Raw genomic sequence first — 19,585 nt, forward strand, 5'->3', positions numbered from 1 at the left:
ACATAGGTCCAGCTTATCAGCAGGGACTTGCCATGGCAGCGGCTTTTAGTGGACAAACTGTAAAAGATTTTTTGGCTGCTAAAAATAAACTAAAGGCAAGGGGTGTTTTAAATGTGGTAAGAACGGGCATTTCGCCTGGGAATGCAAAATAGGTAATGATCAGCAAAAGACTGATGATGATAAGGCTCCAAGACTATGCCCCAGATGTAAAAGGTGAAGACACTGGGCTAACGAATGCAAGTCCAAGACTGATTTTGAAGGGAGACCTCTACCTCCATGTCAGGGAAATGGGTGGAGGGGCCAGCCCCAGGCCCGAAACAAGCTTTTGGGGCAGTCAGTTTCATTCCCGCCAGCAACTACAATCCTTTTCAGACCTCAACCGAGCAACACCAGGAAGCGCAGGACTGGACCTCAATTCCTCCTCCCACACAGTATTGACTCCAGATATGGGAATTCAGACCATAGGGACTGGGATTTATGGATCACTCCCCACTAATACTTGCAGGCTAATATTAGGGCGCAGTAGCACCGCTCTTAAAGGCCTATCTGTTGTGCCTGGGATAATTGACACTGATTATACTGGGTAAATAAAAATTTTAGCCCAAGTTACTGACAATATAGTCACTATTCCGCAGGGGGACCATATTGCTCAGATAATCCTAATGCCCCTGGTTAATTCCAATCATCTCGTTCAGGGAAAAAACAGAGGAAATAAGAACTTTGGTTCATCCAATGCTTATTGGGTCCAAGCCATTACTCACAAAAAACCTACGTTGACTTTATGGCTTGATGGAAAGAAATTCAATGGCCTTATCGATACTGGAGCTGATGTTACTATTATTTCTGCTGAGACCTGGCCTGTAGCCTGGCCTACAGTTGAAACTCTGACCAAGGCATAGGACAGAGCCAAAACCCAAAACAGAGCTCAAAATTTCTCACTTGGAAAGATTCCATGAATAATTCTGGTTTGATTAAGCCTTTTGTGGTCACTTATTTACCAGTAAACCTGTGGGGAAAAGCCTTTCTTTCACAGATGAGAGTAGTTATGTGCAGTCTGAATGATGTTGTTAATGCACAGATGCTTGCTCAAGGATACAGCCCTGGCAAAGGATTAGGGAAGAAATAAAATGGAAGGTTGTCACGCTTAGCAAGCACAGGTCAAAATGATAAGCAAGGTCTGGGAAATTTATTATGGCGGCCATTGACGACCCTGCACCTTCAAACTATGTGGATCATATAACCTGGCGATCAGATGATCCGGTTTGGGTAGCTCAATGGCTGCAGCAGAGAAGTTGGCAGCAGCCACTCATTTGGTGCAGGAACAACTTGAGGCAGGGCACATTGAAGAGACTTGTTCTCCGTGGAATACACCCAAAAAAGAGGTCAGGAAAATGGAGATTATTGCAAGACTTGAGAGCAGTCAATGCTACTATGGTCCTCATGGGAACTTTACAGCCAGGTTTGCCTTCTCCAGTTGCCATACAACAAGGATACTTTAAGATAATAGTAGATCTTAAGATTGTTTTTTCACTATTCCCTTATATCCTGAGGATCGCAAATGCTTTGCCTTTAGTCTTCCTTCTATTAACTTTAGAGAACCTATGAAGGGATATCAATGGAAGGTTTTGCCTCAAGGAATGGCCAATACCCTTTGTCAGAAGTTTGTAGCCACAGCTCTTCAAAATACCAGAAATGCTTGGCCATCCATGTGTATAATCCATTATATGGATGATATTCTGATAGCAGGTGCAACAGGGGAAGCGGTATTACAATGTTATGCTCAGTTAAAATTGGATTTATTTGATGTAGGTTTACAAGTAGCACCTGAAAAGGTACAAACTCAAGATCCCTACTCTTATTTGGGTTTTTGGATTAATGGGTAAAAAATAACTAATCAAAAGGCTATCCTTAGACTTGATAAACTACAAACCTTAAATGATTTCCAAAAACTATTAGGTGATATTAATTGGCTACGTCCTTATTTAAAGTTGACCACTGGGGACTTAAAGCCCCTCTTTGACATCCTTAAAGGGGATGCAAATCCAACCTCACACAGAAACCTTACTGAGGAGGCCAGAGTCACCATACATAGAGTTGATGAAGCAATTGCTAACCAGTTTGTTATCAATATAGATTATCACAAGCTCTTATGGCTCATGATTTTTAATACTCACCTATCACCTACAGGTCTTCTTTGGCAGGAGCCTGATCATCCTATTATATGGATACATTTACCTACCTCCCCAAAAAGGGTATTGCTTCCATATTATGATGCAGTGGCTGACTTAATAATTATTGGTCAGGACCACGGTTGTAAATATTTCAGTATGGAACCTCTTCATATTGTACAACCTTATACCAAGGATCACATTGATTGGTTACTTCAAGACTCAGAAACTTGGCTACTAGCTTGTGCTAATTTTCCAGGGGTTTTAGATAACCATTACCCACCTGACAAGCTTATTCGATTTTGTAATCTGCATACTTTCATTTTTTCATGCATTACTAGCCATCAGCCTTTACCTACTGCCTTGTTGGTCTTTACGGATGGTTCCTCCAATGGAATGGCAGCCTACACTTGGAACAATCAGGTTGTGCAGTTTCAGACCAACAAAACCTCTGCACAACTGGTGGAACTGTCTGCCATCATATCAGTTTTCTCTGTGTTCCCTGATACACCCCTTAATATATACACTGACAGTGCATATATCGCTCATGCTATACATCTTTTAGAAACTGTTCCTATAATTGGGCATATTTCTGAAGCTGCAGATCTTTTTCATCATTGCCATTGCCAACACCTCATCTGCCAAAGGACAGCCCGCTTCTTTTTAGGACACATACGAGCACACTCTAACCTTCTGGGGCCTTTAACGGCAAGCAATCAGGTCGCCGATGCAGCCACCAAACTTGTTGCTATTGCTACTCCTTCTAACATTACTCAAGCTCAACAGGCTCATGAGTTACACCATCTTAATGTGGTTTCCTTGCAGTTAATGTTCCTTTATTCTCTCGTATTCTCTTCACTATGATGCGGGCTCACTATGATGCTGGTCCTCTCTATTACACACTTCAGCTCTTTATATAGCGTTTCCAACAGCCCTCCCCCCAGCCGGTATCAATCAGGGCTACACACGTGCAGCGGCCAGGCAGAGTGTAGCTCATAGGCATGTAGCAAGATCGTTAGGCTGGCAGCACCTGTGTTGGCTTATACTTTTGATAAACAAGCGGGAATCGCGAGCCTTGGCAATCAGCCAAGAGTTGGAGTAAACAGCACAAGGTTTGGCAGCCAGCCAGGGCGCCATCTGGCTGACTCAGCTGTGCTCGCTTCCCACAGGTGGACTTCTCTGCACTTCATTACAAACAAGGGAAGCTACTAAACATGTTATTGCTCACTTGCTCCACTGCGTCTCTACTATGGGTACCCCAAAACATATTAAAACAGATAATGGTCCCGGAAATGTATCTCAAGGTTTTCAAAATTTCTGCAACACCTTGCAGATAAAACATATGACGGGGATACCTTGCAAGCCACAGGGTGAGGGCATAGTTGAAAGAGCTCATCTACTTATAAAAAATACACTCAATAAAGTGAAAAAGGGGGAATGGTACCCCATCAGGGGATCCCCCAGGAATTTATTAAACCATATACTCTTTATTTTAAATTTTTTAAATTTAGATGCTAATGGTAAGTCGGCTGCAGATCACTTCTGGCATCCGGAATCTAAGAGATGCTATGCCATGGTTAAAGGGAAGGACCCCCTGGATAATTCATGGCATGGCCCAGACCCAGTATTAATATGGGGAAGAGGATCTGTCTGCATTTATTCACAGCAACATGATGCAGCCCACTGGTTACCTGAATGCTTAGTAAAGCAGACAGATGTTAACCAATGTTCCAGGGAGAATGAGGCTCCCTGAGAAACGTTTTTCTTTTCTTTCTGTTCTCTTTTACAGCCCAGCCAGACTGTAATGGCCTCCACTTGTTACATCCTGCTCCTCCTGATTGGTCCCGTTTGGTCGCAGCATTACAGTGGGAATTCCAGGTTAAAGAGGGAGACATACACTCTGATGACAACATCCAAACCAATGGCACTGTCTGCTGTCCAGTGAAGGGTTGCCAAACAACCATTGTCATTCCAATCACCCCATCTATTTTATCCTCTAAATTGAGACCTTATGCATGTTTCACTTACGATAATAGAGGCAATTGTCTCACAGCTAGTACCATATACGGCGGATGTAGATATTGGGCTTGCCGCCTTCATGATGCTTACAGCAAAAATGGCATATTGAGTTATGACGATGGTCGATTCACAATTCGTATAGATGACCCTTGGGACGTCAGGTGGCAAAATGGAGTTAGAGGAAAAATTTATAATGATGGGTACTCCTCACTCCCAGTGGGGTCTCTATTTATTTCTTGCCAGCTGGTCTCTGATACCACTGATAAGCAAACGAGACAGATTATCATTATGAGTGAGGCTAAACTTCAGTTTGCCATACATACAAATTCCACCTTTAGTCTTGGCCTTTGGCCCAATTATCTAAATTTTGCTTTAAAGTTGTTAAACCTTTCTAATATCAATGCTTCATCGTGCTTGTTGTGTGCCTCTTTGGTTCACCCCTTACTAGCTGCTGTCCCTGTTAACTATTCCTCTGCACCTAACATCATTACTGCTGGCACTGCACCTTCTCCCCCCATGCCGTCTATTCCTTTATTTTATGATCCTACTCAAAATATTTCCCTCTGCTATATCACTACCACCTACACTCCCCCCTCCTTTGTGTGTCACAGTAATCACTCTGTCAGTTCATCTCTTAATGCCTCCCCCTTATGTCTTTCTGGTGCAATGAATCCCTGTATCAACAGATTACTATTTCCTCTCCAGGACCCTGTGTATTAATTACTATTGTACCCCAACTGACCATGTATTCGCCAGGGGAGTTCACCTGGCTACTCTGCCCATGATTTAAGAGAGGGGTATTCATCCCTTTTGTAATCGGGATAGGATTTACTGCCTCTGCCAGCCTTTCTAGGGGGCCCTGGGACATACTCTCTATACCACAAGGGAGTTCAACTCCCAACTACAACAAGTTATAGAATCCACAGCCAGTAGCCTTGCATCCTTGCAATGCCAGCTGACTTCCCTGGCACAAGTTGCCCTTCAAAATTATAGGACCCTTGATCTTATCACTGCTGAAAAAGGGGGAACTTGCCTTTTCTTACAGGAGGAATGCTGTTTCTACGTCAATGAATCGGGATTAGTAGAACAAAATATAAAGACCCTGCAGACCATCAGTTACAAACTGCATCATTTTTATCAAAATCCTTCTAGATGGCTGGATTCCCCCTTCCTTTCTTGGATCCCCTCCATGATTCCATCCCTCCTCCTCTTCCCTCTCCTTCTTACGCTAGGGCCACTGTTAGTAAAAAGGCTTATGGTCTTTATTAAACAGCAGGTGGAGGCATTTCAGGTGAAACCAATTCAGGTCCATTATCATCGCCTCGATATTTTGGATCAAGAATGCATGGACGAGTTGCTGTCATGGCACTGCTAGCCATTCCCCCTGAGAAATAAACTAGACAGTCAATGACGGGTACGTGAGAATCCCCCCTTGATGGCAACCTAAGACAGGAGGGTAGTTTAATGCTACTACCTTATCCAATGATGGGTAAGCCCTTGGGGAAGGATACTCCAACCTAAGACAGGCGCAGTTCCCTAAGGGTCTAGCAACCTTCGGTCCCTAAACTCTATAAAGTAAAAAAGGGGGACCTGTTGGGAGCCTGAGGCTCAGCCATTTCTCAAAACTGCTGACAGACCTAAGCTGGTAACTTTTCATTCTGCCCACTCTCCTCCTGCAGGCACAGGACTGAGCCCACGGCCTTGGCCCATGGCCTTGTACTCTTTTCCAGTAATCTGCCCTATTTCCCGTTAATCAGTAGATTCCTCCCTTAGAGTACCTCTGGGCCCCTGCGGTCTGGTTGATATGATTACTCTCAATCTTTATTCCTTTGTTCTCATTCTCTATTTAACCTCATGCTTGTGCTGCAATAAATGAGACTTGATCAGAATGCTGTCTTGTCTCCATTTCTCTTGTCTCTTGCCCAATCCAAATCCCCACTCCCCAATCCAGGTACCCCATTGCAGATCCCGTGGGTTTGGGACAATATGACAATTATTCCAACAAATTATGATGTAATAGCATTTATAAAGAGGGGTGAAGCATGTTTATGGTCTCAAGAGGTTGAGTCAATACCATCCTTGTACTTAGTAGAAATAAAATTCTAATCATTACAGAGACTATTTTTTTAAAGGATTTGTGACTCTCTAGGTTTTCCTACAACTTTCATAGGCAATCTTTTGTTCTTAATTTTATATATATCAAACAGCCTTCAAATTTATAATTTTACTCCACATTCAGCAGAAAAGATGTGATCCATATAGAAAATGGTTATTTGTTATACTGTCGGGCAAACAAATGACATGATATTTTTGCTTACAATTGCCACTTCTGAAATTTGACTAATGCCAGTCATCAATACTTGACCAAAAACGTTGCTAAACCAAAGCTCTGGTGACTCCATGGAAAGAAAACACTTCATCAATAGTAGCCAAAGCAGCAAGCATCCACCTTATTTTTCAATTGTTGATTTGTCAGGAAAAGCAAAATTAATCTTAAAATTCCTAAATGAGGGAAGTGCAAAATCCACCAATATCACTCTTCCATCACGAATACACTGAATTTATGCACCTACAGTTCAGAAGATTTATAACGCAAGCATAGAAACTAAACATTGATAGAAATTACATCAAGATTAGTAACAATGGTTTATATTTTAGATTAATCCTTGTGTGTGCATGTGTGCGTGTGTGCGTGCATGCGTATGTGTGGTATATGTATGTATTTTTTTTAAATACATATCTATGGGTAAGCACCCATACTTTGGGTACATGTGTGTGGAGTCTAGATGTTTATATCAGATATCTTCCTCAATCACTCTCTACATTATTTTTTGAGACAGGGTCATTCAATGAACCTGATGCTTAACAATTCAGCTAGGCTGGCTGTCCAGTAAGCTACAGGAATCTGCCTGTTTCTGTCTTCCCAGCTTGGAGTACAGTGTGTGTTAGCTGTTTACATGAGGGCTGGGAATTTGAACTCCGGTCCATATATTTTCACAGCAAGATCCTTAGTGATGAGCTAGCTCAGTAGCCACTGAAATTAATCAATTTTTATAACTATATGACCAGGGCAGGTATTATTTCACTTTATGAATGAGCAAATCAAGGCATGGAGATTGTTTCAAGTCATTCAGTTCTAAAGCTGAAATGTCACTCTCAAGAGTACCAGAACACCTGGGAGAAGAAAGTAGGAAATGAAACTTTGGGTATCTATAGCTGTTATATTAGATATAGTGCTCCTCTATTAACAACCTAAGTACTAACATTATAAAATAGCTATGCTTATTTGGTTATCATACCATCCAAAATGCAACCAAAAGGTTTTTAACATTGTGAAGCATGAATGCTACAGGTACAATTTTATGTTAGTGTTTGAAACTACTAAAAAGTCAAAATATTAGCTATGAAAGCACTAACAAAGTTTGTTAGCATCCATAATGCTGTTATTCAAGTTTTGTCAGATGTATACTCAAGAAGTACTCAATGGGAGTATACATTTTGCTGACACTTACTTTGCAACCTGCGTGTTGGGCTCTCTCCATGGAGCTGTCGTCGTGGCATATATGGAGAAGGGTGAGGGAGAGGCAATGATGACACATCATGGGTCTGAAGTTTGTACCAGTGTGGCTCATCATCTAACAGTGCTGTTTCCAACTCAATTAAAATCTACAAACCCAAGACACAAAGGCCTATTATAGCAACAGTAAGGAAATCTCCTAAAAAGTTTCATAACTTTTAGAATAATAATTATAACAGTAGTGCTGCTTAAGTAAAGCAAGGTCATTTCGATGTTGTAAAACTATCAATATATTTTGACAGTAACTAAGAGACAATTTTTCTAATTTCTTGGGAATTTTATGCTTTTGAATATCTGCATTTTTAAGAATCCTTGATTATCCAACTTCTAGAGGCAATTAAATTTCCCAAGACATAAACAGTTATTACTTTAAAAATGACAGAAATAACCAATATTTAGAGTTCACTTTAAAATTCAAAAAGCATTTTCATTTATAGTTATTAGGCATCCTACATAATAACTGATGAGGAGAGAAAAATAAGTATATTTGAAATATCTACTACATATTAATAGTCAACCATTTCATGTGCTATCCATCACTAATCTCGGGGGTGAAAAAACCCTACTAGTTTTGCCTTGTACAGAAGGATACCACAGCTACAAAAGGCTAAATAAGGTCATATGAGTTTGTTAGTAAGAGACAAAAATGAATCAAATATATTTTTTCTTAAAAATCAATATTCATGGCACCATGTTGTTATAGTCACATTGGAAATACCAAACTAGTAAATCTATAATAATGTACAATGGTCAGACATCAATTAAAAAAAACATAAAAAGACAATAAGCTCAATGTGTGCCACATGATTATATGTATTTTAAAATGTGAGTATTACTAAAAATTAATAGAAATTAATTTCTATTTTCTTTCAGAGTGCTATGCAAATGTGACAAAGTTCAGACACATGAAGGCATTTCACTCAGTGAAATGACATAAATTTTCCCTATACTTTTTCAACATTAAAGACGTGATGTTCCCAGTGCTCACACATACAAACAACAAATGCTATACGCACTGAATCTTCCCATTAAACTTGAGATGCATGCTAGAATTATTTCCTCTTGGCTAAAGAAGCACACAGGTTAAAAAACTTACTCAGGAACACAAGACTAGGGAGTGACACTGCCAGGAATACAGACCAAGGCAACTGGCTATAGAGTTCCTTTTCCTGAGATCTGTACTGTAAGTCCAAATCACTTGTAGGTTTGTAACTCTTTAGCTGGCACCATTCAGTTACTTTTTCTATAGATTTTTATTTGTCCATAAAATTCCCAATTAATTTTTCAGAAAAAGTAGATACTTTGTAGAAAAGTAACAAAGTCAGTAACTGACTTTTTCTCTGTGTGGTTGTGTGTAAATAAGCTGGAAAACTGCTTTACTTCTTACCATCCTCCATCTCATCCCCCCATTATAATTGGTGTTATTTTTCTCAGCTACATATGCAAATGAAGCATGCTTTTTAAATGTTATTTTTATTGAATTTTTGCTATTTTCATACAACATAATTTGATGGTATTTTGATCCCGATCCTCAATACACACTTCCGCCCACTGTTCCCCACCCAATTTAACATGCTCTCTTACATATATAATATGGCCTATAAACCCTCCCCTATCCCCTTCAAGCCTTGAACCCAGACCTGCTTCTGCTCTTCCACCTCAGATCTCTGGACTCATGTCCTAACCCAGAGGAGTTTAATCCTCTGGTGTAGGTTATTAGACCCTCTACAGGCTCTCCCCAAACCCCACCACCAACTCATCCCTGACCACTACTCTACTGGACATAGAGCCTTTGGCCAACTACCCTGGTAAGTCAGATCCTGCCCACTGCATCTTGATTCCCCTGCAGCCTGAGCACCACTTCTCAACCCCTCCCAATTCCCCACACACACTCACGCACACACACACACATACACACTCTGTTCAACTTCTAAACTTGAGCCCAGGCGAGTTCCTGCTTTCTACCTCAGATCCCAGCATTAGCTTCCTAACCCAGACTAGCTAAATCCTCTAGCATAGCTAGATCCTCCATAGGCTGTCTCCACCACCACCTTGCCCCTGGCTTCCTGATCTGAAGGACACAGGCCTGCCTGCCCACAACCCTAGTAAGTCAGATCCTACTCTCTGCATCTTGATTCCCACACAGCCTGAGCACCTCCACTCCCCCTCAACCTGCCCACCCCTTTTAGCCTTGGACCTAGGCAGGAGCCTGCTCTCCCACCTCAGTTCTCCTGAATCCCCTCTTAGTTCATATCTGCCCACTGCATCTTGATCCCTTGCACCTGGACTAGGCCAATTCTCCAGCTTCCTTTGTTAGACCTTCCACAGGCTGTCCCCAGCCCCATCTTGCCCTTGGCCCCCCTCCTGATCTACATACCACAGACCAGGCTACTACACAGATCAGCCTACTACCCTGAAGAACCTGAAACACACCAACTTACTTTTCATACCTGAGTAAAAAGCAACCAAGCTACACTGACAACCTAATCAGAAACAAATTTCTACTAAACAAAGGCAGAACAGAATTTCCTATCCGACACACAACCAACAAAAGACATCCATATGCCCAACCAGCAAAGCAGAAACACAAATAATATGAAAAATCAAGAAAATAAGCCCCCAACCAAAACCACCAGTTCTACAGAAGTGTACTACAATGCTAATCACCCTGAGGAACCCCACCATGCAGAATTTAAAACAATCATAAACATCACAAAAGAACTTAAAGAAAACACAAACAACTCAAAGAACTCAAAGAGGATAGGCATAAACTTATGAAGAGGCTCATGAAACTACAAATATGCAGTTGAATAAAATAACAAAAACAATTCAGGAATTGAAAAGAGAATTCACAAAAGAGATAGAAATACTGAAGAAAACCCAAGCCTGGGTTCAATTTCCAGCAGCCACTCAGTGGTTCACAACAACCTGTAACTCTAGTTCAGTGGCTCTGACACCCTCTTCTGACCTCCTTGGGTACCAGACATGCACATGGTACAAATTCATGCATGGTACAATGATACGTTTTACTCATACACATAAAATTTGAAAATTAACCTGTCTAAAGCAGTAGCTATATTCAGTCTGCTAAAATAAGAAATTGCTTTTCATTTTCTCTGCTATTTAAAAATTTATAATATATTTCTGACAGTCATTTAAATAGAAACATTCAGAATGACATGCATAGTGGGAAAATTCCAAGTACCTCTCCTAAGAATTCGCTCTCTTCCTCTCGAACTCGAGCTTGATCCCAAAGTGTAATTTCCAACATTCGTTCCCGAAATTCTCTTCGGTGGACAGGAGAATAAATGAATGTCTGGTTCCATTTGGGTTCCAATGTTTTCTTCACTGTTTTTGTTCTTCTCTTGTTTTTATCACTATTTTAAAAAATTATGTGAACACACAGAAAACTTTAAAAGCATATTCGTGGTGAGAACCAACTTTACACTAAATATTATTTTGCAGTACATAGCACATTAAGTAGAAAATATTTTCTTTACTAACTTAACTAAGATTCTAGGTAGATAAATCCCACTGACTCTCCTGGAAGTCTTATCAATAAAATATTCATTGTTATTTAATCTATTCAAGTACATCTTCCTGTAAAATTGACAGGAATGATGAAATTAGCTTTCTTATTCATGTGTTAAACTTGCAACAGCAAAGAGAAAAGTTGAGATGACAATGCAACTTTCTGAGCTAAGAAAAGAATTCTTTAGACTATTGGAGCTAAAACTCTAACATAGCCCATTCAATGATGTAAGCCTGAAAATTACCTAACTCTTCTACAAATTCCTGATATCTGACAAGTAACTCAGCTAAGAATTACCTGAGAAAAAATTTCAAATAGTTACTACATCCTTTGAAGTTAAAAAAAAATTTTTTAAATACTGTATCTGGGATACAAAGAGTCATTTTAAACTCTATTGCCTCAGAAAGGTGGGGAAAATTAGGCAAAGTAAAATAAAACTAAAGAATAAAAGTGAATTAAGAAAGAAGCTCATTAGTCTTTGACACTTTGAAATTCTCAATAAATTATTAAAATAAATAGATAAACAAATGTAGCCTGTGAGATGGAACAGTGGATTAAGGTACTTGCCATGTACCAAGGCTGGTAACATGTGTTCAGTCCCCTGGACCAACATGGTGCAGGGACAGAACTGACTCCCACAATGGTCCTCCGACTTTCACTCCAGTACCCGACCACCACATACATACATGCATACATACATACATACAACACATACAAACACTTATACATAAAATTTAAGAGTAAAAAATGATAATGTTTCTCTTTAAAGGTTTGAATTAGTTGAAACCTAAGCCATCTGTGAATTAAGGCATACCTCAGATTGTAGCATTTCCTGTGGGTTTGTGTCATTTCATCCCAAGGATTTCTACAGTAATAAATATTATGTGTGTGCTAAGGGGCCAAGAAACTGGACTGCTGATGTAGCAAGTAATTTGGCTGTGACATTTACCACCCAGGTGAAGTCCAGGCTCCATTTGGTGCTCCAATTATGGAAAATTTCTCTCTTATATTTCAATATGTGTCTCTCACCAAAGTACACAATCTACATTGTCATGGAATAGCTTTCTTCAAGTTAACTTTATAAAATTAAAACAGTATAGTAAGGGGCTGGAGAGATGGTTCTGTGGTTAAGAGCACAGGCTGCTCTTGCAGAGGACCCAGGTTTCAATCTCAGCACCCAAATGGCTGCTAACAACCATCCATAGTTCCAGATCTGACACCCTCTCCTGACCTCCACAGGCTTTGTATGACATGGATCCATTATACATGCAGACAATACACTCATACTCATAAAATAAAAATAATAAAAATAAAGTATATAAAATAATAAAGTAAGTAAGTTTCTGGTAACTGTAAATGCTGTGATATCTTGACATATTCTGATCCATTTGCAAACTGTCACTTTAAAAATGTTGAAAATGTGCTGGGTGTGGTGCGCATGCCTTTAATCCCAGCACTCGGGAGGCAGAGGCAGGTGGATCCAGAAATCTTTGTTTTCCGTAAATTAAGCCATTATGTCTTGGTAAGAATTTAAAAAAAAAAAAAAAAAAAAAAAAAAAAAAAAAAAAATGCTGAAAATGTAATGGCTAATCATCTACTTCCTCTTTTTTTTGTCCTCTGTTGGCGTTGTTCAGATGAACATCACACAACTCAACTTCAATGAACTTCTTGCTTAAATAAGTCAGGGCTTTGAAGTCCAAAGTGTGTGAACATGTTGACAAACATCCATATATGTGCAGAGTCACTTCCAAGCTGAAAAAATGTTTCAGAGTGCTCTGTCCTGAAACTAGGCAGGCAGATGGGCAAAGGCAACTAGTGCCATTCCTCCTGACTTTTCACAATACTTACTGAGGGACATCTTTTATTTTCATATGCATGCAATTAAAAAGTTACTTTCGAGGAGATATTTCTCCTATCCTAAGTCTCTTCAAATCTGAATAGAACAGTACTAATTTTGTCGATGAAATCAAAATATAATGCTTAAAGGAAGGGATTATAGTCTTTATGATCACATAGGTGATGATTATAACATACACTTGCTAATTTAATGAAATACAGTGAAACAGTATCATAGTGAAAAGTGGTAAAAATTGGAGAAGGATGTGAAAACATTTTCATACCAGTTCCAGCATTTTTTATTTCATAGTTTATATTAATATTTTCACTTTCAAGAAGAAATAATTTTTAACAATTTTGGTACATAAAACACATATTACTCAAGAAATAATCTACATGTACTTACAATACTAAAATAAAATATCATATAATATGCATAAAGTTTTAAAATAATGTCAAATATTTACTGTCACTCTTTTGATACATGAGAATGATTATACTTATGTTAAACTTTACAAGCATCTGACTGATCTGACACAAAATAATAAATGATACAGAACTGAAACATTCATTATTTGCCACTTATGTTTAAGAACATATACATTTTTTATTTTAAATTCATACCTTCTGTCTGGAAGGAAGTAAATTTTAACATAAGGATTCCTCGGCCTCCCATCTTCCCTGGAAGGGAGATCCTTTGCTCCCAAAATTGTAACTATCAACTGGTGACCAACCTTGTCAAACCATAGTTTTATCTGAAAAGCAAAAACATTAATTTCTCAGCACAAACATTTATTAACAATACATGTTTACATTTCTAATTTTTACACGATTGCCTAACACAAATACTGGGACAGATTATATCTCCCTCAGTAAACTCCAGTTTGTTAAAAATAAAGGGATATACTATAATAGCTTCAATGAATGAATAGATTCTGATATTTAATTTCATTGATAATCACATGGGCCATTTACTATCCTAATGTGATGACTATTAACAAACATAATAATAACACTATTGTAATTACAGACTTTGTATACAAAAATCTATCCTCATCCAAGAATCACTATAGTCCTTTGTTTCACCTATGAACTAAGAATAAATGTTCAAAATAAATTGAGTAGATAGTAACATATATGTGGTATTCAAAGGGAATTTTCAAGTAAATGTTTTATGTTCTCCATAGAAAAACACATGTCAAAAATTATAAGAGGGATTACGAGTAGCTTTAGTTAATTGAGTGCTTCAATTCATATTTAAACTATAATAAATTTACCTTTTAGATTTTTTCATAGGTAAAGTACCTTTATTCTTTGGTGAAGAAAATATATCACATTCCTAATAAAGCTTCATTTTATAATTTTACATAAGAAAATATGAATGATTTTGCTGTCATAATTAGCGGTTGGTTCTTGAACTGTTGATGATTTTACCATCTATCACCTGATTTAACATATATCATCTCCCACAAAGCTAACACCTTGACCCTTAGCTCACTGTGAGATCCTTTTTCCCTCTGTTGGAACCTATTCTATCTATCTGTCTGCCTGTCTGTCTATCTACCTACCTATGTATCCATAACAGTCTGATTCACACCTTGATTTACAAATCAAAACCTCTGACCAGCATCTTGAAACTGAAATGGAACCCAAAATCTGAAGCTTGAGAATTATTAATTCTGGTTATATATTAAACATTGGAAGTGTAGTTCCAGTTCCACAAAGAATCTGTCAAATCCCTCTTTATATATTCTAGAAAATTATCGACTGTGTCAGAAGAGGTGGACTGACAGCCTGAAAGGTATATAAAATTTTTTTTTCTGCTCTTGCCCTATTCTGGGCAAAGAGGAAATAGTCCTCTGACAAGAATAAGAAATATCTAAATTTAAAGATAATTATTACCTATTGTATTGTCTTAAAGCTTAAAGTGGTATTATCTTGCTATTGTATAACAAAAAGACTTTGTAAAAGCTAATTGGTTCAAAAATACATCTTCAACAAGTGCTTCTCAAGTTGTGTTTAATAAATATCCTGTAGTAGTATTATCTGGGCTATTTATTAAAAAGTTATAAATTCTTAGGCTAGCTTCTCTAAATCAGAATGGGACCTTAGATTTTAACAGGTAGTGCATGTGATTCTGAAGTCCATTAAATTTTATGAACCACAGCCTTCATTCAAGAGGTCAACTCACTAAAGAAAAAGTATATGCAAATAGCTGAACATGGTAGTTCATGATTGTAATATCGACACTTGGAAGGCTGAGGCAGGGGGACATAACAAGCCCAAGACCACTCTGGGCTACATAGTGAGTTCCAAGTCATTTGGCCTACAGAGCAAGAATAAGACCCTGTCTCAAACAAGAAACAACCAAAATGGGGTGGGGGGGAGCAAGAGGGAAAGGGAAGGAGGGACAAAGTGGGGACGAAAGAGGGGGAGGGGAAAGGAGAGGGGTAAGGGCAGAGGCAGAGGGAGAGATCAATATCTGAAAGGGAAAAAGTTCAAATATTTGCTTGTTTAGCAATATTAGAGTATAGATACAGATAAAGATAAGAAAATAGGGCAAGAATATGCTAGTCTTCTGACAAAAGCCATGAGATAAAGAAATTCAAGAGATGTTTGATCATATGTGAGATGAAAGAGATGTAGACGGTGTCACGGGCCTTCTAAAACGTGAGGAATATCATATTCATTTATATATATTTCATTTTCATTAGTAATAGTAGCACATGGTTTTATTTTTTCAAGATATTAAAAATTCCTTATCAAATTATCAAAACATGAATACGTGGCACCTCAGAGGGGAAAAAATTCTAAAAAGCTGCAATTCTTTTTAATAAACTTTATAATTAAAATATTTTTTTAAAAATTACAAGATTAAGCTAAAAATTATACAAGAAAATTATTTTCTGTGAGAGATTTTAAGGGATTGAGACTAAAACTTTGCCAGCAACATCAGCAATATACTTTTTGACTAATTAAAATCCTTAAATCTGAACATTTGAGATATACATCAAAAGTATTTTTAGATTTCTCTATGCCATGTAAATTCAACCACTATCACTACCAATATTGCTTATTTTTATATAAACAAACACTAGGAAAATGGCTAGCATATTGTTGAAACTACATCAGATAGTTACCTACAAATATTTTCCAAATATATGAGTATTAACATTAGTTAAGAGCCAGTTATGTTTTAAATTTACTGTTTATTTTTATCAAAATAGGACTTTTTATGAAATTTTCTTAAACTGGTGTGTAACAGCCCTAACTTTCACTTTTATTACAGGGTTTGCATTGAAGTTTTTAATAGATATCCATTTACAATCATATTTTATTCTCTAGGCTATCACTTTCTTGAATCTGTACTTTAAGAATAAATATTTAAAATAGTTATTTGGTCCACAAAATACCACAAATACATCTTTAAAATTCTACTCTTGATAAGGTTTAGCTTGGTTAATTTAGGAGGAATCTACATTGCTTTGGCTGTTTCATGTGAATATCACCTCAGCTTCACCAGGTACCAATTACGTCTCCAAAGTAGAACCTGGGCATCAAATATGAATATTCTGTATCATATAATATTAAGTAGAATCAATATTTTAATTTTAAATACTCAAAGCCAACAAATTTTTTAAAAACATGCAGCAAAGCAGGGAAGGCATAATACTACTTTTAAAAATAACTATATTGGCATTACTTTACTACATAAGGATATCTAATGAAAAGAGGCAAACAACTTGTACCCAGATATTACAGTAAAACAAAGTGGAATGATTAAAATATAAACAACAACAACAAAAACTAACACATTTTATTTGGATTGTAATTTTTTTCTTTCAAACGCTAAAAGTTGATCCTTACTATATCATATGTAAAAAAAATTTTTAAATAAGGTACAAATATATTTGCCAATTTCCTTGAGGAGTCATTGCTTGGAAAATGCAAAAGAATGTAGATGTTAGGTGGTATAATGAATGATTTAAAGAGACAGCAACCTTAGTGTAATAAAGGAAAATATCAACACTATAAAATCAGCTAGTTCAGAAAATGTTACATAGAAAGCAAAATCTACAATGAAGCTACAGTAAGTGCCACTTTGCAACCTATATGTTTGAGTATTTTGTTAGCTTACAAAATAACTAACCAAGATTGTCTCTTTAAATTTTTATTCAGTATTCTAATCCTCATGCAGAATTTTACAAGCTGGCTTATAAAATGATTTGGAAGTCAATAACATGGTTTGGAGCAACATACCAAAAAAAGTGTTCCTACTAAGCATTTTCCAAAAACATACAAATAAGTGATAAAACACAACTTTAGTTTCTATCAGGCAGACAAAGCCTTTACCTGAACCCTAGGAACAAAAGGCGTTGTTCTTCTACTAAGGCTTTGGCTCTGGTAAGCAAAATTAAAGAAAAAAGCAATAAAACAAAACCAAAAAGGACAATATGCTGGAACTAAAAGACCGAAAGTAAAAATAAACACATAAAACTATCCCTTAAATACAATATTTCCATGAGAACATATTTAAATTAAGTACTTCTATCATAACAAAAATTTTCAAATTCTAAAATACATGAAAACTACTCAAAATATTATAAAACACTACAATTTATGTAATCAAATTCTTAAAATACAGTCAAAATAATAGAAATTAAGACTGAAGGTACAATAACATATCCAGGCTTTTATATTCTGAAAAAATTATTGAAGTATAACCCCAGAATCAAGAAATTTAAAACTTTACCATTAAAATATAGCCTGTGATAGCCACGGGTGGTCAGTTCCAGGAGACCCATAAATACCATATTCATCAAAGTGCAAATTCTTCATGTAAAATGGCATTGTATATGCACAAAACTTGAACATATGTTCACTTATGATTTCAATCAACCATAGATTATAATGCCAAATATAATGCAAATATAATACCAAATATAATGCAAATGCTCAAAGTAGTTTATGTTTTATTATTTAGGAAGTAACTGCAATAAAAGCATATACATCTTCACTACAGACAATTCTTTAAATATTTTAATCATAATCATGTGAAACTATGGATATGGAACCAACAAAAATGGAATTCTAACTCTACATAAAATAGAGTGAAAAAGAAGTTAGATTTTAAAAAGCCGCAGAATTACCAATGAAAACTCATCTATGGCAGTAATTGGGTAGATCTTTTCCAAAATGATATAAGATTAACCAAAGTCCAAAAAGCATTAATCATGTTGACTTTACAACATCTTTAAAAAATAATACATATCAATGAAAGTGTGCTGGTGTGCACTGGATCCACCACTGAGTCATCTTTAAGAATCTATTTCAAGCTGTAGCACTGACACAATATTCAGAAACTTTTGAGTTCACCATTTGTCATATTGCTTACTGCCAATCATGCCTATTCGTTACAATATTTCATTGCTTTTTCTTTATACAGTTCTTCATATTCTTCCACATCTTACTGAAAGTCCACTGGATGTTATTGCCCCATAATACTCCCAGTAACTGTAGGAAGAGCTTGCTATATCCCCAATGCACAAGCAAAGAAAAAAGTCTGGACAAACTTGTTAATGCTCAAACAGCAGATTGATATAAACAGGAAGTAGAGCACGGTTCTCAGAACAAAACAATTTCTTTTCTGACTTTTTAGGCTTTCATTTTGAAACCATTTCTAAAAATCACAATAACCTTTTTCAGGCATGCCAATCTCAAAGAATAAAAAAAGAGGCTTATCTCTGAGTTTGAGAATGGATTTAGGAACACTTAATTTTACTTTCCTCAACAGGATTCCGTTCATTCCTCACATTTGGTATGGATGTCTCTCTTTCCAGATTCAAAGTCATAAACAGCTAAAGGCTTTGCTCTGTCTTTCCCATTGTCATGGAAACAAGCAAAGAGTACTAGGAGGATTTCCCAATTTAGCTCTCCCTGGATAGGCACTAAGAGACTAATCTAAAACCCAAAGGAAAGCAACCAGAAAAGCAGACTGGTTAGCCAATCCTGAGCTACCTTTCTCTCTCCCAAAAGCAAGCAAGTCTCAAATATGAGCTTCCTTCCTTTTTATATGAACATATGTCCAAATGAAGAAATGTTCCCATATAGAGTATGCTAACAATGTCTGTGTAGGTCTGGGTGGATAAAGCCTTAGTGAGTCCAGGAGAAAGAGCAGGAAGTTCAAATAGATTAACTACAAAAATGGACGAAGTACTCTAGAATTAGATTTTCCCGTGCTCTCCCATCTCTATATTGTGAAATATTTTATAAGCAAATATTACTTCAAAAAATAACAGATTTATTTAAAAAAAAAAAAAGAATATTTTCAAGGCCTGACATGGTGGTCACAACTTTAATCCCACCACAAGAGGAACAGAGGCAGGTAGATCTCTGTTAGCTAGCCCAGTCTACACAGCAAATTCTAGACAAGCTGGGGCCATAGGGAGACCC

At 37.2% G+C, this 19,585-nt stretch overlaps 1 protein-coding gene across 11 annotated transcripts in view; it reads right to left on the reverse strand.

The window, feature by feature from the left end:
- Positions 1-19,585, reverse strand: part of Rims2 (regulating synaptic membrane exocytosis 2) — a 570,072-nt gene that overhangs the window by 260,570 nt on the left and 289,917 nt on the right. For 10 of the 11 annotated variants that reach the window (XM_008851539.2, XM_008851538.2, XM_008851540.3 and 7 more), the window contains 3 exons: positions 13,757-13,887; positions 10,970-11,141; positions 7,700-7,853 (listed from right to left, as the gene is read on the reverse strand). In XM_008851539.2, coding sequence (XP_008849761.1) covers positions 7,700-7,853; positions 10,970-11,141; positions 13,757-13,887 — 457 coding nt within the window. Of the gene's footprint in view, positions 1-7,699; positions 7,854-10,969; positions 11,142-13,756; positions 13,888-17,485; positions 17,534-19,585 lie in introns of all 11 variants that reach the window. The other variant, XM_029555211.1, reaches the window with a different exon arrangement.

Source organism: Nannospalax galili, unplaced genomic scaffold, assembly GCF_000622305.1.
Source record: "Nannospalax galili isolate Female #2095 unplaced genomic scaffold, S.galili_v1.0 scaffold284, whole genome shotgun sequence".
Lineage (NCBI taxonomy): Eukaryota > Metazoa > Chordata > Mammalia > Rodentia > Spalacidae > Nannospalax > Nannospalax galili.